Below are 25,680 nucleotides of genomic sequence, written 5' to 3'. Positions count from 1 at the left end.
CTTACTTCATGTAAGAAACTTTGCACATATAAACTCACTTAATCCTCTCAATAGCCTATGAGGTAGGTGCTATTTTTACTTCCACTTTATAGATGAGGCCATGGAGGTACGGGATCTGGAGAGAGAAAGGCCAGGAGCATGGTGACAGGGACGACGAGAGAAAAGCATTGTCACAAAGGGGGGACAGTTACCATGTGGGCAGCTGCTAAGAGATGGAGCAGGTTGTGGACAGAGAAGTGGCCACTAGATTTGGTGACATGGAAGTCACCGGTGACCTTGAAAAGAACAGAAAAGGGGGCACGGTGAGGATGGAAATAGGTGGTGAAAAAGGAAGGACCACTGTTCATAGCCAGTCCTTTCTAGGAACTTCCCAGGAGTGGCCGGGAAGCAGGGCACCAGAGGACCGCTGACGCAGATGTGCTATGTAAGTGGTTCTTCGTGCAGAAGAAAGGTAAGTCTGGGTGCTGGTTTTGAAAATTAATTTGCAGTCTGACAGCACTGTGGCTGCCCGTTTGCTTGTCTCCCCCAGGAGGCTGCAGGCTCCATGGGGTAGGAACTCGATCTTGTTCACTGATTTTTTCTGACCTGTCACCTGTTCAGAGTGACTGGAACATAGTAAGCAGCTCAATAGCTATTTCTTGAATAAATGAATAAAATATTTAATCAAAATTGGCAGGGGGGAAGTTTAGATTTTCTCTTTGAAAAACTACTTGCCAAACAAAATTTGCATGAGGCGCAGCATGGCCAGCCCTGAAAACCTGCTGCTGTACGGCGGGCCTCGCGAGCAGGCCGGCCGTTCCTTCCCGGCGGGCAGCAGCCCCCAGTCTCCTGAGCCCCTGCGGGCCATCCTTGTTCCCACTTTGCAAAGTCAGGTGCTTACGAGTTCTGGGATTCGATCTGAGCTCTGTTAAGATATTGCTGGTACCTTTCCTATTTCTAAATTAGAAAAATAACATGATCCTGCAACCTCATTCTTTGTATAATTACTTAAGTCGAATCAAAGTTCCAAGGAGATTATTTACTGCAAAGCAATGATGCTGCAGGGTGCCTTCAGGCAAACGCCAACCAGTCTATCCACCCTACAGCATTTGGGGAACAGAAGGCCCGTTCCTTCCTCCTTTCACACACACACACACACACACACACACACACACACACACACACACACAATTTCACTCTACATCCATCCCATAACAGAAGTGAGCAAAACATAAGCAGCTATTGGCAGCACCTCCCTTAAAAGGTTCTCAAGAGATGTTGATTTTCCTGAAGAAACAAACCAAACAAGCCCCAGCCTAGACACCAACTGGCTGTCATACTTGGCAAATCTTTACTCTTTCTGTTCGCAGGAAAGAACTGAGATCTGCTGGTCTCTAGTTTTCTTCTTCCTCTATAAGTTTGACTGTAAATTGATTGGTCTTAACTATTTTAAAAATAGATTCTATGGTTTTTTTAGAATTGTCTGAGTCTCAGGGGCCTAGTTTTGTTTGTTTGTTTGTTTTGGTAAGATCTTAGCATATAAGATGTACATTCATGGCTAGAATATTATGAGCCAGGTGGTTCATATCATGGATAAATATCTGATACATGATTCCGGAGCAGGTATGTATGCTACATGGATAAATAATAATGAAAATAATAATAGTTAATAGCAGTTACATTTATTAAGTATTTTCAGTGTGCATATCCTTGGGTTAAGTGCTTTGTTGCAATATCTCACTTAAACCCATAGGATACATAATATTATCCCATTTTTCAGATGGTGAAACTGAGGCTTTAGCGAGGAAATTGCCCAAAGTCCCACAGACAGTAAAGCGATGGAAGTAGAATTTGAAAACACTAATGTTCACCAAATAAACTTGTCAAAAAAAGCTCCAGGCCAGCATTTTCTTGGTTTAATATGTAAAGGCAGGAAAGGCCTTTCGGCTACCACTTCACAACAGTTCAGGTGGAAGAGATGGGAACACTTGGCTAAAATGAGGTTGAGTGGTAACCTCTATATCTCAGCTGATGTGCTTTTCCCTGTTTCAATTACCAGGAATAATCAGGAGAGGGTTGTAAAAATGTGTTTTAAAGTGCTCCTGTGTGAAAAATCACCCGGAGAAACTGTTTTATCAGCAAAAGAAACAAGATGCTGATACTTCAAGTGAAAGACTTAGGTTCAGATCTGAGAGCCAGCCACACGCTCTCACCATCTTTCCTCTCCCCTTTCTGTGGAGCACATGGCACGGCGGGCTGCTCATGTAACGGTATGCCGCTCACGGCCTGGGGCTGCGGGATCTGTACAGTCAGACCACTCCTGCCTTGTTAGGAGAGAATGTTTTTGGCATTTTTTTTTTTTGTGTGTGTGTTTTTTACACTTTATTTTCTTTGATAAGGCATACATTTTCAGTCTTAAAATTTGGCTACGGGCAATCTAGAAACAGCTGTGTGCGCGTTGCAGGGGAGGGGCGAGCCCCTGCAGGTATACACTTTGTTTCATGGCTGAATTGCTACCAAAACAGTCCTGGACACAGTGCCCCGCAAATTATTTTCCCTGAAACTGATTTTCCCAGTTAGTTCTGTGTATTAGTTACGGAGTCCTATATTATTTTCCCCATAGGGCTTTCCTGCTTATGATTCCTAAACAAGCTGATAAAAACTCCATTTTCTCCACAGAAATATTTAGCTTGTTGAGGCTTTCTCTCACCATGATTACTTCCTGAGAAATGCAGTGGTCAATGTTTCCCTGACTATTTTGACATTAACTTGGGCACACAAGACTTGGACCTGGGTAGTCGAAGGCTGTAAAGCAGATCCTGGCTCTAAAGGGCTGACTGGTTTCTGTTACTTGTTTTCTATACTGGCTTCTCATTGACTTGATTAAGCGAAATATCTCTACCACTTAAATGAGGAACTTGTGTGAAAACAAAGATTCCATATGACCTCAAGAAAGAATTTATTTTAAAGAAATCATGTATTTCACTCCCCAGCTAAGTACTTCAGGAATTAGGGCAGGTGAAGAGAAAGGTCTTGGCCATGGCGGTTTGATGAGAAATGAATTAATTTCATTATTTCCATGGTGTGGATCAATAACAGTCGCCTCTGCAGCGGCCCCTGGCCTGAAGGCAGCTGAAAAAATCAATAGGATCACAGAGAAGCCCTCTCCTCCCCCGGCAGCCTCTCTGATCTTTTCTGGGTGGACTCTTCACGCCTGTGTAATTCTAATTTATGTCAACTAGAAATCAAAGAAATTCCGAGAGGCTTTGGTCATAGGACATTGGGGTGGACCTTTCAAAACCTATTTATGTCTCTTCCTTAAGTAACGTGGCCTCCACTGCCCTCCTGGCGCCTTAATGGGCCCAGGAGAAGTGGCCGTCCAACAGAAGGGCAGCTACCTGCTGCAGACGGAGGCAGCGGGATGGAGTTAGTAGACGGAGGTGCACTTTCTCCATCCTGTCTACAACTCTGCAGGGACAGAGGAACTAATAAGCATTTTAAGCAAAATGCTTTGCCAAGAGTGGCTCCCTCAATAACGCTCTTTAATGATACCCCAGACGCTGGCATTTTCAAATCAAATGAACAGTGTATAAAATTAGTTCTGCATGAAGTTAAAAAAAAAAAAGAGTAAGTGAAAGGGAGCTTTTAAAAGCTCTAGCATTTCTCCATCCAACTGCTTTTCACAAGGGTTTGGCATATGAGAATTGCTACATTTATGATGTTATTCGCTGCTCATAATTCAGGCTCTCTGTCTCCAAACTTCTGTATTAACACGCACTGCAGAGGTTTCCACCGCGACATTTTATCACCGAGGTTTCCCAAACCAGCCAGGCTGCCTCTGGCGAGGTCTGGTTTCTCAGCCAACGCTATGCCACTGGGCTCCCTCCCTTTTCATCAACCTTGTTACCCAAAACATTTTTCATTAACCTTGAACACTGTATTTCCATTTGCCCTACAGCTTTTCCATGAATTTTTTTTGTCTTTTCCAGTTTTGTTCTCCATCCAAACTGCCTTGCGAGAAATGAGGAAAATATATTATTAGAAGAAACAGATCTATATAGAATCTAGCATTCACTGACGCTGTGAAAATGATTTTTCTAACCAAAGCCACCGTCTATAATTAAGGCAAGCAGAGTAAACATATTGCTCCGATTAGAGTCCCGTTGATTATACAAGTAGTTTTTACTAAATCGCCAAGTAAATGTGTGTTAAGTTGATAGGTGATTTCGGGTCAGCTCTAATTCCCAAGGTCAAGTAAGCCTTTGAACAGTCTTTAAGGATATAAATTCACCCCAATTCATCAAAGCCATCTCACACAGCGTTTTCTTCTCTTGGTTCTTACAATGCACTAAAGTTTAGGAGATTAAGTGGCCTCAGCTTCAAAACCCAAAGTAATGCCTGTAACGTGCTTATCCATCCAGCAATCAGAAAAGCTATTCAAACAGGGCTTCCTAACGCACTTCCTAATTTTACACGTGCGCAGGGAATGCCACGTTCGTCAGACGGCTGGAGGACTCCTCCGTCATCACTGCTGCAGCCCAACAAATTTTACTGCTGTTTTGCTTAGACATTGTCTGATAATCTAAGTACATGTTGCTTTCGTCTGCAAGCAATATGTTTGATGTCTCTCATCTGTTCTTTGTTTACCTAATGAGAGAAACGGAGGAAAAACACCTTCCTACAACAAATACTACGCATTTTGTTATTCTTACAATTTTTCAAAAACTCAAGTGAGGAAAAAAGCATAAGTTTGGGTCAAGTATAGCTTTCAGATTAAGTATAAGCGGCCCCAAATGAAACTGACTGCACATGAAAGAAAACATAACCAGCCTCCAATATTTCTCAGAACCGTAGGAGCACGGCATACGCGTCCTGGGACACACAGATGTCACAACCCCGCCCCCCCTCAACCCAGGGCAGGGCCCCAGGGACAGCATTTCTGAAGTGGGGGTAACTGTGCAGACCATTGAGATCTCTTGTTCACTCCTTTGGCTCCACGAAGGGGAAGGATAACTCTTATTTGTGAATTATTAGTGGTCAGCAGGTTTGGTTAAGGTACAGGGAGAAGAGTGAAAGGCCCAAATTAATTTAGTTAGTTCTTTGTTGGCACAGATGCTCACATTGAGCTAGTAAATCGTTGTCTCCATATCCTAATCATAATGTCTCTGTGCTTCCTGTTTTTATTATTTTTCTCCATTATTTTTCTTAGTACTTTCTTTTTGTTTACCTATTTGAATTGTCTGCTCTCCATCTCACCCTTTCCTCTCATTGCAAATCTTTCGTCATCCCTATGCCTGAGTTAGTAAGTAGATCCCTAATACAGCGTGTCCCATGGATGCACTGGTTTTCCTTCGTAAAATGTATAGAAATGTGATTATTGATATCTTTGTATAGGAAAGAATCTGAAGTTTAAATTTAAGTGAGGAAAAAGTAAAAGGGCAAAATCTCCTATAATCTGAGTTTATTTTTTTCCTTTCATTTTAATTCCCTTTCAAAACAGGAGAGCCGGCAATATACTTTTTTTTTCTCCTTTGGAAATTCAAATATTAAACCACAGGCTAATATAATGACATTGATGATAAGAATAATCAGTAACATTGAACATTTTATATATAACACACAATATTCTAAGGGCTTGATTAAGTGCACTCACTGAAATGCTCACAGCAGTTCCATAGGGAAAGGTACTATTATCACCCCCATTTTTCAGACAAGGAAACATAGACACTGAGATGTTAAGTAACTGCTCAAGATGACACAACCAAGTGTTGATCCCAGATCTAAACCTGAACTCTTGGTTCCAGAGTCCATACCCTCCACTACAAAATGTTTTTCTTTGCTACTCAAATTTTTCTTTGAGTCTTGATACAAATTTGAAAGCAGGTAATGGATAGCATGATACCAATTTTGAAAGCTGAATAGTTGGTTACTCTAGATTTCCATTCAACTAAATCAACCAGGCGTTTATGTGCAGGTTTCACTTGCACGTTGTGTGTGGTTTGGAAACTTTTTCTCTCTTCACAGAACCTCTCATGTTTGCCTCTGAGCTGCCTTAAGCCTGCGGGCGCCGGGCAGCAAGACTGGGCCCCGCACCCCCTGGCTGGCCACGGGCTATGGTCGGACACCTGGTGCTAGAGCCAGGGCCTCTCAAAGCAGCTCTCAAATTGGAGAAAGGATTCAGAGGCTGCCCCAGGAAATGGGCAAAACCCTCAGGGGTACCACCAAACAGAACAGTCACCCCACCCCATCTCACTTTGAACTAACTTGTATTTGGGTAGAAAAGGATCCATTTTTAAAATTTAAAATTAGCAAAATGCTGGTCAGCAAATATATCTGAAATAATCTCCTATACTAATCAGAATGCAAATTTCTTTAAAAAATGTTTTTTAAATTGGTTTTTGTTTTTAAATTTTCAATGACGGTTTACATTCAACACCAGTTTGTATTAGTTTCAGGTGTACAGCATCGTGATCAGACAATCCTATATTCCACAAAGTGTTCCCCCTGATATTTCCAGTACCCAACTGGCACCATATACACTAGTAGTTATTACAATACTACTGACTATATTTCCTCTGCTGTACTCCCCATCCCCATGACTATTTTGTAGCTACCAATCTACCCTCCTCAATCCCTTCATCTTTTTCACCCAGTCCCACAAGCCCCCTCCCCTCTGGCAACCATCAGTCTGTTCTCTGCATCTAGGAGTCTGGTCCTGTTCTGTTTAGGACATAAATGTCTACAGTTCATCATTGAAGGTGGAGCTGATCTCAACAAATCCAAAGACTGATTTGTTGGGAGACAGCGACCCACTTTGAATGCACACGTTTTTGGTGTCCTTGCTCAGGTAGTGCTCATGTAGGAGCTCCTCTGGCGGAGACTGAGGACTTCTGCTGTCATTGCTCAACATTCCTAGGATACTCTGCTGACTGTGGGCCCTCCCTCTAACTTTTTTAAAAAGAATTTTATTTTAAAGTGACAGAGTTAGTAGTAGTGCTAGGTTTAGTTAGTAGTGAAATTTGAGGGAGACGTGTAACCCTTGGGTCTCAGTGCTGTTGCTTAGTAACAAAGTCAGTCAGCTTTCTAAGCTGGGCTGAGACTATATAATAAAATCTCTCTAAACATTACCAATGGGCAAAGGCCTGGTATAAGTTGGGATTTTAAAGTGATTTTAAAGCATTTAGAGAACAGAACGGGGTCAATTAACAAATATGACAAAACACACAAAGGATTTGGGCTATTCTTCTATTTGCCCCACATTTGCTACATTTAGAAAATGCATGTCCTTTGAGAGACATATAGTATTTAGTTTCACTCTCGTTTGCTAGATATGTCCCTAACCACCATTTGCAAAAGTATCACACGTGTGTAAATTATTATAAGACGCCAGCGTTTTCTGAGCAAGTATCTGAGGTGGCTCCTTTCCAAGGAAACAGTCCCTGTGCCTGGAGATGCCCTGAGGATGTGCCACAAGCCTGAACACAGACTCCCAAGACCTGGGGTAACATCTGGGATGAGTGGCCTGGAGCCATATGTGGTCTTTCTGAGACTCGATATTCTCGCCTTCACAGTATGAATAACTATTCCTTAGATCTGTTATAGGGAAAACATCTTCAAAGGGCCCCGTATTAAATATGGCCCAATTTCCCAAACTCATGTTCAGGTCTCTGGGCCAGCGCCATAGACCTGCAGTGGGACCTCTGGTACCGTTTCTCAGCGTGTGCTAAAGGCAGCAGCTTAAAGTGTGGAAAGATGCAAATTCCCATGTAACATCCCCATTCCGGCCCATTCTTGCCCCCCCAGAGAGTCAGAATACATAGATGTTGGGCACTGAAACTGCATACTTTGAATTGGGAAAAAACAATCTGGCACTTTCTTTCCACCTTACTGCTGCAGGAAACTTGGAACCCAGAGCAGAATTTTACTGTTAGACCCTGCACGTTGCAATGTGCCATGCAAACATTATACATTTTGTCCATGGGCTTTAAGGGTAGGAAGTCAAAATCAAAGTTGACTATGAGTATGATTGCTTTTTCTTTCTGCATAAGCACAACATTCATTTTTGAAATGCAAATATAATGTCATATTAGGTTAGAAAGCCAGGCATCTTAAAATGCATAGCTGTTAACAGTGCATGTATGTATGTACATGTATACATATATACCTATATACATACATACCCACATACGTATATGGAGAGAGAGAGAGAGAGAGAGAGAGAGAGAGAGAGAGAGAGAGAGAGAGAATGATATCCAGGTATTTACAAAATTAACTTGAATGGTAACTCTTACTTTATCGCATCTCATCAGCCCCAAATATCTCAGAGACTTGCTGCTCTGCGCAATCAGGGTGGCTCCTTGGTCTGTAATTTCTTTACACCATCCGACATCCACCGTCTCTATGGTCATGCTGTATCGCCCAATGGCTATCAGCGCTGCGGGAAGAGACGGGGGAAAGAAGGCAGAATAAACATTAGCAGTGGAAGGAATCTCTCTCTCATTATGACCATTTCTCCCATTTCCTCACTAAATTTGTTGCTGAAATGGTGTGTGTAAATGCATGTTTTATAAACAAAATTAAATTTAAAATACTTTAGGAAAGATTGCCCTATGACAAACCCTTTCACAAAGGGAATGATCATTCCATAATTTCCCTTTCAATGGAACACAGCCTTTTATCAGTTTTACTCATTGCAAGGCTACCTGTACTTGCAAACATACATATCTGCAGAAGGAACAAATTAAAATGAATTACACATAAAATGCTACAGAAAACCCCAAGTAGTAACTAAACTTTACCCAAGATAACGTTAATTTTTTAAAAAGAAAAATCCATATAAACACCATTTTGAGGTGTATAACACTGCATATGAATTTCTTTACTGATTGGCATAAATTTTTCCATCTGTTCGTGATCTTAAAATGTAAGAATATGTAATATTTTTCACATTAGTCCTTCCTGGGACTGTTAGGAATTAAGAGTACATTATACATACAGTTGAATTTAATTGGTGCCATGGTATCGTGCAGTAAAGGGAATGCATTTGTTCTGGTGAATTTCTTCCTCGTATCAGAAGTATTCTTCCCATTAACATATAAAATGAAGCCTGTCATCTGAAAACTATGACAGCATCTCTAGTCTCCTTGACTGTTTAGCCTGGTACTAACGTGCAGATGCTCATCCCATAATCTCTGAGGTGCCCTCCTTATCACTGCTCATAACCAGCTGCCCCATCAGAGTGACCAATCAGTGAATGTGGCTCTTTGCTGCGGACTTCTGATTGGACAGACATGCATGCCTCTACCTTTGTGAGCAGAAAAACAGATTTCAGTAACTCCATCCAGAGTATGTTTATGGTGCATTGGTATGTAAATGAAAACCCCCAAAGCAATGCCACAAATACTAAAAAGGAAGAAGTTGTTTGCTAATTATTTCCTCATTCTATGATATGATGAATTGATTCACTAGATTAATAAGAGCAGAGTGAATTATTCATGTGAATAAATGTTAACTCTTACAGCTCAGAGAAAAGTATACTTGGCAAAATCACTTTGCTAATTACCTTAGTAATTTTTCTTTTAACCATAAAACTCATGCCCATTCCTTCAAATATCAAAGATAGACATTTAAAGCTTACAAAAACAATAATCATGATCCCAGTGTTTTCCAGTGAAAATGCTATAAAAGAAGAGAAAAAAAATTTCCTGGAAGTTCCTCTTGCCACTAATTTGCAGATGCTCTCTTCTTCATGTGTGCTATTTCGGTATTTAGTTTTCCTAGGAGGTAAGGCAGGGCCAGGGGGTGATCTGCCAAAGGTTTGCTGAATGGTCTGAATGACATTTTTGTGTACTAGAAGCAGTGTCCCAGGTCAATCCCATTGGTGTTCTTGACCTAAGAAAACTGCTGTTATCTCTGTTATGGTCATAACATTGGTTATGATGTCCTGAGGATCTCCTATGATGAATGAAGTAGAAGAAACATAAAAGAAATTCCTTTCAATACAAAGTGCTCAAACTGAGATTTCAAAAGACCACAAAGCACAAGTTGCAAGATGGCCCTGGGGCGGTAGATCGTGCACTTTTATTGAGGTTTGAGGCTAGAACATGAAAGCCCTGCAGTAGCTAGAAAAAGGTAAACCAAATAATCTGAGGAGTTCTCAGAGGCTGCTTCCTAAGCAAGTAGAGTCAACAGCAATTTATTCTAGGTGCTAAAATCACTGGTGTTTGGTATTTTCTTTTTTGTCCAAATTAAAATAAACAGTAAATAAGACAAATGAAGATACATCAGGGTATTCAATTTTTGTTTTGTCACAGTTGTTGCTTAACTTGTTGATTTATTCAACAAACACTTCATGAGCTCTCACTCTACAGCCTTCTCTCCAATATTTATAGACTATCCACGTACTAGGCACTGGGCTAAGAATTTTAGGTGCATTATTTCACTTAATTCTCACAGCAATGTTATGCAGTTGTATTGTTATTTCCATATTAAAGGTCAGAAAATGAGCCACAGAAAGACTGGGTAACTTTCCCAGTATAACAAGATAGCAAATGGGGACGTGGATAATAAGCTCAGAGCTGGCTCTCAGCCCTGGGGGCCCATCCGACCTACTAAGTTGGAATCAGTGGTCAGGCACTGGGCCATTGTAATTCACTGCACTACCTGCATGTGGAACTGTGGTGGGGCACAGGGGTCCCGTGCTGGGTACCGGGGACAGAACGATTCCCAGAGCTCAGAGGCCAGCTGCGTGGGTGTGGGTGATGGGAGGTTTGGGTGGAAATGAGGAACAACCAAGTAAACAGTCACTTGGGGGGCTTGGGGGAAGGGGAAGTAGGCTACATGTGTTCAGGATGTATTTCCCTTTACTATGATTCTGGAGTGAAACACGACAGCTTATAGGTAGCCAAGTATTTGCCTGTGACTATAAGATTCTTTATTGGAATCTTCAAATTCTAAAATGCATACTGAGTAATTTACCTCTCTGTGACTATATGCTACCTTTGGATATTTTTTCACTGTTGCTCATGAGCTAGTTGTGAACCGTGTAGTGCGATTTCAAATTCACTTGTAGCCTCACAATGATCTCCAGTGGTTGGCAAACTGCGGCTCACAAGCCACATGCGGCTCTCGAGCCGCGGTTTGCCGCTCTGTTGACTAATGAGTTTGCCGACCACTGTAAGTAGATGTCTGGCCTCAGGATGACATTTAACATTTCTGAGTCTCGGTTTCCTCACCTGGACAAATGGGGATGTTGACTCCATGACCTGCCTTCACAGTGTTGGCTTGAGGTTCAAATGAGATAATACATGTAAGGGACTTTGCACTACATAAATGTCATGATTTGATATTTCCCCAAACCATTCTACAGTAGTGCAGTTGATTTAAAATGAAAAGACTTGAAAGAGTTTTGAAAAATAAACAACTCCGGGCAAATGAGAGCATTATGTAAGTACTTGGTCATTATGTCACTGCTATAGTTCTTGAACTGTCTATTCTCCATTGGTGTTCATTAAACCCATAGACTGCAATGGGAGCATTGATTGTACTTGCAAACTTATGAAAACAGCCTTAATGCTCAAACATAAGAGAGTGGTTAAATAAACTATGCCACACCCTCATAATTTAACACAAGAAGCTGAAAAAAAAAATGGGGTAGATCACTGGGAACTTCTAAATCATTCAATGAAGAAATGAAAGTGCAAAAGAGCTTATATGGCGTGCTACCACCATACGAAAGGGAACATAATAAAAAACATGAATCGGAAAGATTACCCAGAAAACATAGAGTCTATTTAATTATAGGGGGATGGTGGGAAAAGAGAGGAAAGAAAGGGGGCACAAATGTGGTGGTGGAGTGTGAGGAGGGACAGACACTTCTTAAAATATATATTTGGCTATAGCTTTGAATCTCCGAACCATAGTAATGCTTTACATACCTCCCACATAAAAAAATTAAAGCCAACTAGAATGTGGGGGAACCCAAAGTGGAAAACAAACAGCAACAAATCAATCCTAATTGTATTACCAATGAGCAGCGTGAACCTGCCGAGTGATATAACCACACTGAAGGGGATGGGAATTAAGTCGCTTTGGAAAACATGATTTTGACTGAATATTATAAGGCGCAAAACCAAAAAGAACTGCCAGCAAATATTATTCTCTAGTTGGTAAATACGTTTCCCACAGAGGTGTGAGTGAGCAATTTAGTAACAACTTTATGTGTAATCTAGGATTGTAGATACTGAGTGCCAGTCTTTGAACGGTTAGAGAAATAGGTTACAAATAAGAAAAGGGGAGAAGATTATAATGAACCTGTGGTATTGAACTGAAATCAGAGGTATTAGAATGAACTCATATTTTTTATATATACACACATACACACATAGCTAGTCACATAGAAACAACTAATAAATATAATGTATGTTCATGCATGGTTTAGTACACATACATATATTTCCTATCTTTTTCTGCTGAGAGGGATAAGAGCAATGACACCCCAGAAACAATGACCTACTAGCACCCAGATATTTTTATTTTTCAAAACATCTTTCTCCAATAAAAGGAATCAGGGCTTCTTAGAGAAATGGTTGATTCCAGGTCTGGGGCAGGGAAAAGACAAGATGAGGCTGGAACATCTTGTGTTCACACACACACAAAAATGCTTAAAAGGAATGAGGGCATGCCAAAAGGACACTGAATCCAATCAGAAAGAGCTGCCAATGGCCACATCTGGAACAATATGAGCATCAAATAATGATAGCATTGGATTATAATTCAAAAATTGGAAACGCATCTATAAGTCCTTACTGATATAAATGATCAAATAAACAAATAGACAAAGAGGGGCAGATCTTCCTTACAGAAGAATTAAAAAAAAAATGTGTACGGAATGAGAGAAACACACACACACAAAAAAAATCAGGCGAAAACCACAGTAATCACTGTTGCAGGCAAGCTCTACCAGTGGATGCTAAAATCTGTTGGTGAAAGTTTGAGGAAAAACAGAATATGGGCAGAGTGCCAAAGACATTTAACAATTTTCAAAAATCATAACTTCATAGTACAGAGACCCAGCAGATACCACCTTCCACAAATGATCAAGGTTAGCATTACCAGTAACAACACATATATGCCAAAATGAATAATATCAACTTACTCATCAGAAAACATCACACAAAACCAAACTGAGAAACAGTCTACAAAATAATTCACCAGTACTCAACAAAAGGGTCAAGATAATGAAATATAAAAAAGAGTAAGGAAGTGTCACAGACTGAAGGAGTCTAAGGAGACAAGAAAACTAAATACAGAGTAGTATGGGTTGGCTGACGTGACTTCCTGATTAAGTGTCGACCTATGAACCAGGAGGTAATGGTTCAATTCCTGGTGAGGGCACATGCCCGGGTTGCGGGCTCGATCCCCAGTGTGGGGCGTGCAGGGGGCAGCCAATCAGTGATTCTCTCTCATCATTGATGTCTCTCTCTCTCTCTCCCTCTCCCTTCCTCTCTGAAATCAATAAAAATATATATTTAAAAAAATACATAGTAGTACCCTGGATTGGATTCTGGAACAGACAAGCAAATTAAGGGGAAAACTGGTGAAATTCAAATAAGATTTGCAGCTTGGTTAATCTTAATGTTTCAATGTCAATTTCCTAGTTTGTTAATTGTACTATGGTTATATAAATTGTAACTTTAGAGGTCGCTGACTATATACCTCTACTATTTCTGCGACTTGGCTATAATTCTAAAATTATTTCAAAACAAAGAGATTAAAACATGGAGAAGCTATAATAGATAGTGAGTGAACTAAATAGAGGACTTTCACTTTTGTAAGTGAAAGCAGGTATTATTTTCACACTGAAAGATCTGACATATAAATGCTGGGACTAAAAATACTTTTTTTTTTTCTTCCTCATAGGAAGATTAGTCATATGAGTGCATTAACAAGTGACCTGCATGGGTCATTTTGTCCTTCCCAGTCCTACCTTCTGCTATGGATCTAGGTACCTGGAATAAAATCAGAAGAAATGCCCTAGTGCTTGAAAGAATTAGGGTTAAAATTTAGCAGTAGGATTAACGTCTTTCATGTAATACTTGGATAAAAGCCACTTGCAAAGAAATTTCTTGGCACAAATACAAAGAGACAAATATGAAAAGTGCTCTTCTTTGTGGAAACCACAGAAGCTCCGAAAACAAAGAACTGACACTTTCAGAGACATTCGTTGTTGCGTGATGGTCCCCGTGAGGCCCCCTCTAGCCCGCGGGGACGACAGCAGAGGCTGGTAGCCCCAGCAGGTCAGGAGAAGCACAGGCGCCTAGAAAAAGTCCAGATGCCCGAGTCCCACCTCTGGAGCAGCTGCAAAAGCTCCTGTGATCCTGATGTGCAGCCGGGCTGAGCACCACTGAACAGAATAACCTACAATTCGGGCAAAGTCAGTCAACTAAAAACAAAAGAACGCATTTTAAGGATATAAATAGCTCATGTGTTCTGACACTGTAAAGCAGCGCTGCCTCTCAAACAGTAGTGACTTCTTGTAGAGAAACCAATACCTTTTCATCCCTTTATTTCTAACTTATATCCCTCCCTTCCATTTTTATACAGTACATTTTTCCAATTAATTATTATGTAGTAAACTCAACAGTGATTGCACTCTATGATATTTTTCCAGGCTGTCCCTTTTTGTAAATATTTTTTCTTTATTTCATTCTAATGAAGACTTTGGATCAAAGTTTGTTTCATATTAGAACTATTTATCAACAGGCCCGTCTTGCTACTAGATTGTAAAGTCTTCAAAGTGGAAAATACAAAGAATGATTTTCTAGGACCCCTGGATCTCTGAAAATCAGTGTCACTTTTTAAAAAAAATAGTTTTAATGAATTTTTTTTGGACCTATAACATACATGCAAAAAATTGCACGGATCCCAAGGGTGTTACTTGATGAATTCTGACAAAGCGGACACAGCTGTGGAATAGTATCCAGATCAGAAACAGAGCATAACCTGCTCTGGCAAAGCCCTGTCATCCCCCGCTCTGGTCACTACTATTCCCTCAACAGGATAACCACCGTCTTGACACACAGATGGTTATTCTTGTTGTATAAATAGAGTCATATACCCAACACTCCTGTGTCTGATTTTTTGCTGCCCATTATGTTCATGAGATTCATCTACACTGGTTATGTGTACTGGTAATTCATTCTCAGTGCTGTATAGTATTCCATCCTACTGCAGAATTACGTTTGAGCTCTCCCCACTCTTTGGCCACTATGTATAAAGCAGCTATGAACATTAGCATACATGTCTTTGTGTGAATATATGTTCGCATTTCACTTGGGTAAATACCTAGGAGTGGGATTTCTAGGTTACATAAATATATGTTTAACTTCAGCAGAAACTGCCAACATGTTTTTCAAAGCAGCTATACATTCCCACCAGTTACATATATAGATTCCAGTGTCTGCAAATCCATGCCGATAATTGGTAATGCCTGTCTCTTTGGTGACACCCATTCTAGTGGGTGTGCAGCGGCACCTCTCTGTGGGTTTTAATTTTCATTTCATTAAAGACGAATGATGTTGTGCCTCTTTTCAAGGTGTCAAGAACTGTTTTTAAATCATAGCTTATTGCCTGTAGATGAAGAGGGAAGGAACATAGATAATTTTTCTACTTTTAGACTATAGCAAAGAATAGCTTCCTGGACAGCAGATAATTTTTCTTGCCATTTGAAGGAAAGTATCAGTAAAATAAACTTAGTCTATCCTTTGGAGACATGAAAAGTCTTAAAGTTCCTTAAAACAAGAAAGTAAATTCAAAGAAAAAAAGGTTACCGAAAACTTTCCAAAATTCTCGTTTATATATGGAAATTTCAAAGACGGTGGAGTATGCTTTATTTAAGAACTCTAAACCTCTGAAAATCAAGGGAAAAATAAACACAATACAAAAATTGTCCAGCAATGGTGGGTAACATTACAGTGAAAACTTTGCCTTGTGCTAGAATTTTCAAGATGCTACATGTAAGGGCATCCACTTCACACAGCTCCGCTCACTGCATTCATAATAGCAGCAGGCAAGAACTGCCTCGCAGAGGGAGCAGGCCGGGTGTGGCCCTGCACCTTTGGGGAGAGCCTATCCTGCCCTGTATGTCCTGAAACGGAAATTAGGCATTATTTATAGGCTGCATCAGCTCTCCTTCCTCTGAAATAAACAAGTTGGTAGAAAAATAAGAGTTCAAGGGAAGGATTTTTTTTTTAAAGGTCTTTGAATGCATCAGGAGCAAGGATAAGTATTTTCCCTCCTTTATCCCTTCCTAATTATTTTTATTTTAATAGCACAAAGACACAAATCTGATTGGCTAGGTAGAAACTATGTTTGACTATGTAACGAACCAGCGAACCAGGGGCGTGTTTAGAACTGACCATCACTCAGCAGGAACCTGGCCGGCGGCTCTGGTCTCAGGGGTGCTGTGTGTGGTGGTGACCAAGCCTTGGAGTGGAACCTCAGGTTCCCCTGACAGTTCCCTTATTAAATTTTAGAATCCAAGATGAGGAAGAAAAAAATAAAAGCCTTACCACTCTAACATGAGCTGAGAACCCTACGTCCCTGGTTCAATTATTCTTTTTCATTCCAGCCTGCATCAACCTGACACCAGATTTTTCTGACTTTATGAGAAGTGAATTATGGGCTTACCCATGTTGGTTTGTGGATATGGAAACATATGTTACTGTCATATACCTGCCTTGTCCACCTTCCTGAACTGGACTTTTCAGACCACCATCCAGACAGAGCACGTTCCGAGCAGGTGTCAGATACACGCGTGCGCCGACCCAGCGTGCACAGAGCGGGATGCAATGTCAGCGACCACCCCTTAAGCAGACGCCAAGGTTGGGGACAAGAGATGTGGCTGTCAGCCTGCCCAATACACATGGTAAAAGTATCTCGATACTGAAAGGGGAAGAAACCACGGGAGATGTCAGCAGAGTGAATATTATCTCCGCTTTCTTTCTACAGATACTAATGAATACCTACGAACCAGGGAACGTTTTAGGAGCTGGGAGTGAAAAGGTCTAATCCCTTGCCTTCATGGAGTTTGGGTTATGAGTACGAATAAATAACTAGACTACAGAATCTTTCAAATGGCGATAATGATTTGGAGAAAGATAAAGCAGGAACCAGGGGTGGGTTGCTGTGATTTTCACGAGGGTGGACAGGAAAGGCCTGACGGAGAAAGTGACACTGGAACAAAGATCTGCCAGGGGCTGGGCAGCGAGTCATCCTGGAAGGGAAGGCATTCTGTGCGGTGAAAACCTCGTGCCAGGCGGCTGCTGGCTTGTTCTAGAATCAACAAAGGAGCAAAGTGATGATCAGTGGATGTGAGATTAGGGAATTGATAGAAAAGGGAGTGGACAAAATCACCTTACAGGCCAACTGAATGACACTGGATTTCACTCTAAATGAAATGGGGATCCACTGGAGATTTGGGGGTCCTAAGTGTGATGGAACTTAAAATTGTCAAGAGACTTCTCGGCTTCTGGGTGGAGGACAGAGTGGAAGGGGGCGAGAAGAAAAGCAGGGAGACAATACGCAGGCCACTGCAGCTCCGCAGAGGACACGGGGCAGGGCCTTGGTCCGGGGCTGCACAACAGAGATGGAGAGAAGGAGCAGAAGTGTGTGAATCGATTTTTTAAAATAGGAACAACAGTATTTGCTGATAGACTAGATGTAGCTTGAGAGAAAGAGAAGAGTCAAGGATGTCAAGAGAAAAGAAGTGTGTTTTTTTTTTTAGCACTTAGCTTTGAAAGATATTTCCTACATGGGATTTTACATAGCTGCTCTTGTGCCCTTGTGTGTCTAAATGTCCTTGTACTGCTAGGAATATATTAGTTTCTTCCACTGGATGTGAATTCCACTGAGAGGGGCAAAGACCACTTTTACTCATCTTTATAACATCATTGTCTAGCATATAGCCTTTACTTGTTAGAGTTCAATATACGTTCACTTAGATATCTGCATCTTAGATATCACAATTATAAGCACTTAGGGAAAAATGCTCAGAAAGGGTCTCTTTGTATTCTCTGGAGTTCACACTCATTCTTTTATTCTAAAAACAAATATTGATTGAGTAGCTACAGTATGTCAATCACTGTGATGACTATAGGTTATCTTTGGGAGATTATAGGTAATATATATTTTTCCTTACATGTTTTTGCATTTAAAAATTCAACACTAGGCATGTTTTACTTTTACAAAGGATTAAAAGGCTAACATACACATTTGCTGGTGCCAAAATGCAATAGCTAAAATCATATTAAATCATGTGAAAAAAAGCATAAAGCTATCTGCAAACTAAAACTAGATGCAGAAAGTTGAGCTATCATTCCCCCCTCACTGTAACCAGAGCAGTTGTAACTCAGCAGTTGTCCGGAGCCTCGACTAGTTTAGATACTGGCAATCATTTTTGCTTATGGGCCTTTTTACCATAAAAGGGGCAAGGGAAATAAAAACATGCAAATAAGAGTATTTCAACTTGAAATTTTAAAGTTATTTGAGAACTAGATTAACATTTGCAGAACACTAAACTTTCTATATTCTTTTTGTTTCTGAGAGAGAAGGGAGGGTCCCAGTTTGGGTCCTCTCACCTGGGAGCTTGAACCACGCACACAGGTGTATGTGCTCAGTTGCGCACACAGGCACGACATACAAACACATCTATTCCTAGGCCCTAACACACAGGTAGATGCAATCTGAGGCTAATGAAGCTTCAGGACCCACCATTTATATGGACCTTTACAAGGGTCTGGGACCTACAAGGGTGTTCACATGGTAATGTATTTTCATAAAATATGTAAAAGATACTTTTGTATTCTTTTTCTAAAAGAGAGACCCCAAATAATATAAACCCCAGGCCTTGAAAAATCCTGAATTTGTCTCCAACCCAACCAGAATATTCTGATTCAGTGTCTTTGGAGGTGAATGCCAGGAGGCTTTTTCTTATCTTCCTTTTTTTTAAAAAAAAAAAAATGTCATCAAGTGATTTTGATACACAGCCAGGTTTGGAAATCACTGATGAAGGGTTGCACACTGATCAGTTTAATGAGCCCCTGACATCTAGGTAGTATTTCTTTCTGGAGCTTTGCCACTATTGATTAGGACATAAACCATATAACACTATGTAGTTTGGAAAAAGCTGACAATTGGCAACAGTCGCTTTCACATTGCTGTGATGAATCACAGCACCCTCTGTGCCATGTAATTAACTATCCATTTGTATGTACTGGATGTAGTGATACAGTTCTTTTCAACAAGGAAGGAAAGGAATTTGGACAGAACATTAACAGTTGTTAACACCAAGCAAATAGAGTAAATTGGATTTATTAAAAAGAGTATGTGTGTGGATTTTTTCCCTGGGAGTTAATACAATTTGTCTAGCTTTCTAATTATAGCTGGGACAGAAAATGGCTGAACCCAAAGACCTCTCACGGTAGCTAATAAACTTTTACTTATAGGGAGAACAATTCTTGGTTTGGAGAATGACAAATAATTTACTAAGCTTTTTCGAAAAGATAGCTAAAGGTGTTTCACCTATATCTAGCTGATGAATTAGCTTTAGCTAATAATCAGTGTCAGGAGACAGGGAAGAAGCAGCCTGTAATTACTTTGAAAGGAATGAAGGAGCAGATCTGATAAAGAAACTAAATCAACTAATTCCCCCAGGGGCATACTAAGTGGGAGAGAGGCTTACTTTACTGCACGTTTAAAGGGAGGCAAAGATAGGGGACATCAGTAGTTTCTATCTCTCCAGTCTCCATTCCCACTTTCTGGTAACAAACCCTCAATTTTCCTTAGCGTGGGGGGCTGTCATCAAAGGTTCCCTCCCTTCTCCAGGCTGCAGGTGGGCATGTGTCCCAAACCTGACTCTCACGGGCAGATATGTGAATTCCGCCTGGAATGACTTCAGAAGAAAAACAGCTGGAGATGATCCGTCCTGGGGGAGGTTCACTAAGGAGACTCCTATTCGTCCCAACTCCCTTTGATCCCATATTCTTGTCTTTACCAAGGCCTACCTTATTTAGTTTTTACTTTGATTCTGGGAATTATCCTATTTTCTTCCAATACTTTCTTGGCTTTTGTTCCTGATTTTGTTTTCACTTAAATAGGTTCTGCTGATCTCTGTTACTTGCAACCAAAGAATCTTAAAGGAAACAGAAAACTATGCACATGACAACTCGGTTGTTCTCTATGATAACATAAAAACCCCAGAAAGATTCTCAAAAATGCCCACCTGAGTCACATCAGCAAAAAATATGAATATTTTTGGAAGGTATTATTGAAATATACACTGAGTGGCCAGATTATTATGATCTCTGAATGCATAATAATCTGGCCACTCAGTGTATATCCTATATAATAAAAGGCTAATATGCAAATTTCCCCCTCGACCAGGAGTTCGACCAGCAGGCAGGCCGGCCAACTGCCCATATCTCCTCCACCTGGCCAGGCTGCAGGCTGGCTGGCAGAAGAAGTTAGAGGCAATCAGGCAGGCAGGCAGGCGAGCGGTTAGGAGCCAGCAGTTCTAGATTATGAGAGGGATGTCCAACTGCCGGTTATCCTGAGGGGTCCCAGATTGGAGAGGGTGCAGGCCGGGCTGAGGGACACCTTCCCCCCTGCCCCGCCCCGTGCACAAATTTCGTGCACCAGGCCACTAGTATAAAATAACAGAGTAAAAGAAAGTCCTTGTCCTTGCTTTCAGTGTGGTTAGGGAGAATAAATAAAATAGAAGATATCTATATTGTTATAATAATGTAAATACTGTTCACTGCTGAGCCGAGTAGTGTACTAAAGCCAACTTGCATTTCTCAGTTTTTATCTGGAGTTTATATTTGCCTCATATTTTGTTTACTTTTTTTGGTCTATCATTATTTTTTAAAATGTTCCTACAAATAGTTCAAATCCCTACCAATATTTCCCCCAAAGCTCAAATACATTAACTTATTAGTTCCATTACCAAAACACACTCTCCTAGCTCCATGTTCTCCTTCTGAAGTCCTGTAAACACCTGTTTCTGGCTGAATTGGAGATTATTAGAGATAGGTGCACAGAAATCCTAAGATTTTCTTTTCCAGCTGTCCCATTGGTCCCAGGATTTCCCTCATTGTGAGTTAATAACTTTTATTCATTTTCTTAAGGGCTAATGGGAGATAAATTTTGAGTCCTTAAAATGTCTAAAAGCATCTTTATTTTATTTTCACAGTTAATTAATAGTTGGGCAGTGTATAAAATTTTAGGTTGGAAACCATTTCTCCTTAGTTTTAAAGGCACTACTTCATTGTCTTCTAGCTTACTATGTTGCTTTATTTCCCCAGCTTTATTGAAATAGCTGACATATAACATTCTGTAAGTTTAAGGTATACAATGTATTGACTTGCTACACTTATATATAGTAAAAATGATTACTTTTATGAGATTTTTTTTTCAGAGATGCTTTTAAAAGATTTGGAGCCACTCATTTCTAATCTGTAGCATGGATCCTGTTTTCTTTCTTGGGTAACTTTTGGAATATCCTTTCTATCTTTAAAAATATAAAATTTAATCATGATATGCCTTCATTTAGATCAATTTCCATACAAGGTGCTGGACATTTGGTGGATACATTCAAGCTGGAAACCCCTTCTTTCTTTCATACGAGCCTGTTCTTTTTCAAGGATGCAATTGCTTTTCTTCTCTCTGACAAGAGTACTTAGGGTTTTTGATGTTGTCTTTTGCTATCAGCATTGCCTCTGCTTCCTCTTAACCTCATTTTTCAGTTTGTTTTCATATCGCCCTTTTAAGTTTTATTTTATGAATTCCTCTGCTTTGTTAAGAAATACTTCAGATTTGTTTTCTAAAAATGTGTTGACATCTCTCATCCTCTCTTATCTGCTTTCTTCTTCCCTTCAATGTCATTTTAGCAAGATATTCGAAGGGAGAGAAGATAAATGCATGTGGTTTATCAGCCACTTCAACTGATCAGAAAGAGCATGGGAAATCTGTGGTCTCTCCTAATTGTTCCAGTTTTAGGGATTCAGTAAAGATTGCTTCCTTTGGGCTTGACTAAAATATGTAATTAAAGGAAAGGTCAGCCTCTCTCTATATATGTATGTCACATATCTAGTCTATTAAGAGCAAAAAACCAAAGGCAGGATAAAAACAGGACAACTTATTGTTAAGGGTGAGCACTATATTCTGAAAAAATGTAAACCTAATAGTTAAATAATAAAAATATCATTTTAGTTATTCCTGGTCCCTGCACTTACTCTGCTCTATATTTTATATTATTCTGCTCTAAATTTAGGTTAATCTGTACGGGTAAGTACAATATTTTAAAAACCATTGGGATGTACTTTAACTATTTTATCAATTAGAATACTATATTTACCAGTAAATAAAATAAGATTTGAAATTAAATCCCAAATGCTTAAAAATTATCCACATAGTCTCAAAGAACAGTTTTTACAATTTAAATTTTTCTGTTATAACATATTTTAAACACTTTTTCTGATTTCGCCAGTACCTTAATACACTAAATATTTTTATTTCAAGATATTTGAAAACAAACAAGTAAACATCTGCTATCTTATGCAAAATAATATCTTCAGTAAAGACACAAGTTTTTGCTAAGATAAATGTATTAACATGACTTGATTAGGTATGTCTTTTAGTAAGAGAACTTAACTCAGTTTAATTGTAGCAAATTTTGATAAATTACATTGTGCTTCTATTTACTTAATTCCGTCATCTATCCACAATGTATGTAATAATCATTAAATACAGTCAACTATTTTTCAGGTCCAGAGAGAAATGTCTCCAAGAAAATAGGTTATGATTGATGGTTCCCTCAAATCAGTAATATCATAAATATTTATATATACAGTTATAAACAAACTATTATTAGTTTAAGCAAGGCAATTTATCCTCAGTGATAGTAGCTTAAAAGTTAAAATGGAGAATTTAGTTCTCTGGAATTTTATGCTTTCAACAAAAGCTAACTGCTCTAATTAAAGAATATCAGATAATGTAGTTCTTTATTAATTATTACATTTCATTTCTTTTTAGACATGCATGCAGCATACAGTAACCACTAAGTGCTTAAAAGTATTTGTGTGCACTAAATATATTACTTGGAAGAATTGTTCAGACACCAAGAAGTTAAAGATTTTAAATAAAATTGTATCCCTCAAAGCTTCTATTTAAATCCTTTGTATTTTCTGAAGCCTCATAAAAAAAATCTACTGAAGTTCAGGTGATGATCTCTTTTAGGTGAACTCTATAAAAGCAGAATGTTGCATCCATAGAAGGGAACTAACGAAGTGCAATGTAGTTAATTTCTAGGACATATTTATTAGATGCTAAACAGGGTAAGCCTCTCCAGGGAGAGGATTACATCTCAGGGGGCTAAAAGACTTGTAAAGGTACTATCTTCTCGTAATGAAGGGCTTATCAACTGCAAACTTTTCAATCATTAGACTCAGAGTATATTAACATATCCATGAACATAAGCTATATTGCAGACTGTAATGAAGAACGATACTTTACATTTTAATTGCTTTTATAAGGTTCACATAATATCTGTAACTGTTTATCAGTACGTTATGAATTTTATTAACCCAGATAAAGCACCAAATCACTTATTTGGTATTGTGGGAAAGAAGGAGCTCCATTTCAGTGAAATAAACAGGCAGAAAAAACTTGCTTTTTTACAGTTGGTTAATTAATGTGAGGGTGCCATTTTTGTGGGACAACACTTATTAAATATTGGCAATTTAATATGGTTCAACGTATATACCAAAAGTTTCTTATATTAACTCTTTTAGACAGAAATATTTCTGGAGAGTTTTACATACTTCTTTATCTTTTTAAACAGCATTTATTAGGCCTAGTCAAACATTTCCTTGATTATTATGATTTTATTCAACTGTAATAAGAAGCTGTGCTCAGAACTATAGAAGGACTCTTTATTTACAGACTTAAAGGGCCATGTAGGTAAAATAAATGAGAAAGCTGCTTTATTTTGAAACAGACACACTCTTCTTTTGCCTATCCTGTGCAGAAATATTCTCTTCTATTAAAAAAAATGCACTTGCTCCTTTTCTTTCTATACCATTCAGCCCACTAACCCTGCCTTCCTATTCATCCCTTTTGATGGAGACTCAGATGCAACAAATATGTTGTTTAGTTTCTTTTAAGCCAGGCTGTTAAGACAATGAACAAAGATACATAGCAAACCAACACTAAGTGTTAGGGAGAGAATGGAGGTGAGTGGGGATTGCGAATATTAAAATGCCCTCCCCAAAAGTGGAGGTGGTGGCAAACTGGGTCCCAAATACATTGCAGTCCATCTAAACTCCCAAGAATGGCTTCAGTGCTGCCAGATCTTCAATTCTTCAGGAGAGACTTGAAGTTGTTTTTAAAAACGTGAATCACCTATACGTAAGTGTTAGCAATGAAACAAACGAACAAAAAAATACTGGGTAGATGACCAACATAATGAGAGCTAAGCAACACATGTTTATGAGAAGAATGTGGCCCATGAAACAATTGTTTGGCATTTCTGCTCTAATTTTTCCCACACTACGCTGCATGGTTTTAAGTCTGTCTATGTATTTCTCTCTCTCTGCTGTTGCCACAGCTATTTTCAGTGGCTCCTAAGGTTGTTGGACAGGTTGAGAAATCCGATCATCTCAATCATCACAACAGTACATAACGTTGGAATGAATGGTTTCTGCAGGAGTAAAGGACAAGAAGTTTCTTGGAAAATATTTTCATTTACTTTATTGCTTCCATCATGACAGCACAGGGCGGGTTTCAAAGAAATATTTATTATTGGTGCAGTAGTAATGCAACCAGGAGTGTCAGGGGCAGGCAAGGACGAAGGTGCCATGTTTTATGACCTTATCACAGAATCCCCTTTCAGGGTAGAAGGTGTGATCAAAATTGTTAACACTGTAAGATTTCCAAAAGCACAATTAGGATTATCCTTCAGTATCTAAGCAAAGCATGAGTATCTCCAAGGCTGTATTCCTCCTTCCACAAAGTAAAACAACTATCTGAAGTGATATACTCTTAAAGACCACTTTAAAAATCTTTTCATAATTTCTTATCATCTGCCTTTATTTTTTAAAGTTCTTATTATGGAAATTTAAAAACAAAAGTACAAAGATGTTATGCATACACTTTGTGGTATCTATTTTAATTACACAAAGTGTTCTTTTAAAATAAGCTGTGGGCTTTTAGTTTGTGTTCTAGTTGAAGTTGGCTAATAATTGCTCTTCAGGCAATTGAAGTTTTACTGTAATTTGAATAATAAAAATAACCATGAATGGCAGTGACTAAGTAAAAAGTGAAAAAAACAGAAATTTTCTGTTTTATTTCAGTAATTTATGAGTCTGGAAATGTTCCTTGTGTATTTCATCAACTTCTATGTAATAAAAATGCCTTTTTTATTCTAACAGTTACAGTCCCGTAGATTGCTAAAGAACCCTCAATTCCAAGGGTGAAGAAGAGAAACAGAGGGAAGGGGAAAGGGAAATCCCAAATTAAGTTGGACTCCTGGTTTCCTGCTTCCAACTCAAACAGGGCAGTTCAGCTCTCTTTCTCTTTTCCTAAATCTATATGGTTCTTCAAAAAATGCAGCTTTTAACTAAATAAACATTAACACAAAACCAA

At 39.3% G+C, this 25,680-nt stretch overlaps 1 protein-coding gene across 1 annotated transcript in view; it reads right to left on the bottom strand.

The window, feature by feature from the left end:
• The window catches only part of FBXL17 (F-box and leucine rich repeat protein 17), a 449,728-nt gene that overhangs the window by 15,335 nt on the left and 408,713 nt on the right, over positions 1 to 25,680 (bottom strand). The window contains exon 8 of the mRNA XM_079787311.1: positions 8,271 to 8,413. Coding sequence (XP_079643437.1) covers positions 8,271 to 8,413 — 143 coding nt within the window. The remainder of the gene's footprint in view (positions 1 to 8,270; positions 8,414 to 25,680) is intronic.

This window comes from Cnephaeus nilssonii (genome assembly GCF_951640355.1).
Source record: "Cnephaeus nilssonii genome assembly, chromosome: 2".
NCBI lineage: Eukaryota > Metazoa > Chordata > Mammalia > Chiroptera > Vespertilionidae > Cnephaeus > Cnephaeus nilssonii.
Note: the sequence above shows the minus strand (reverse complement) of the source record. Positions and strands in the feature narration are given on the sequence as shown.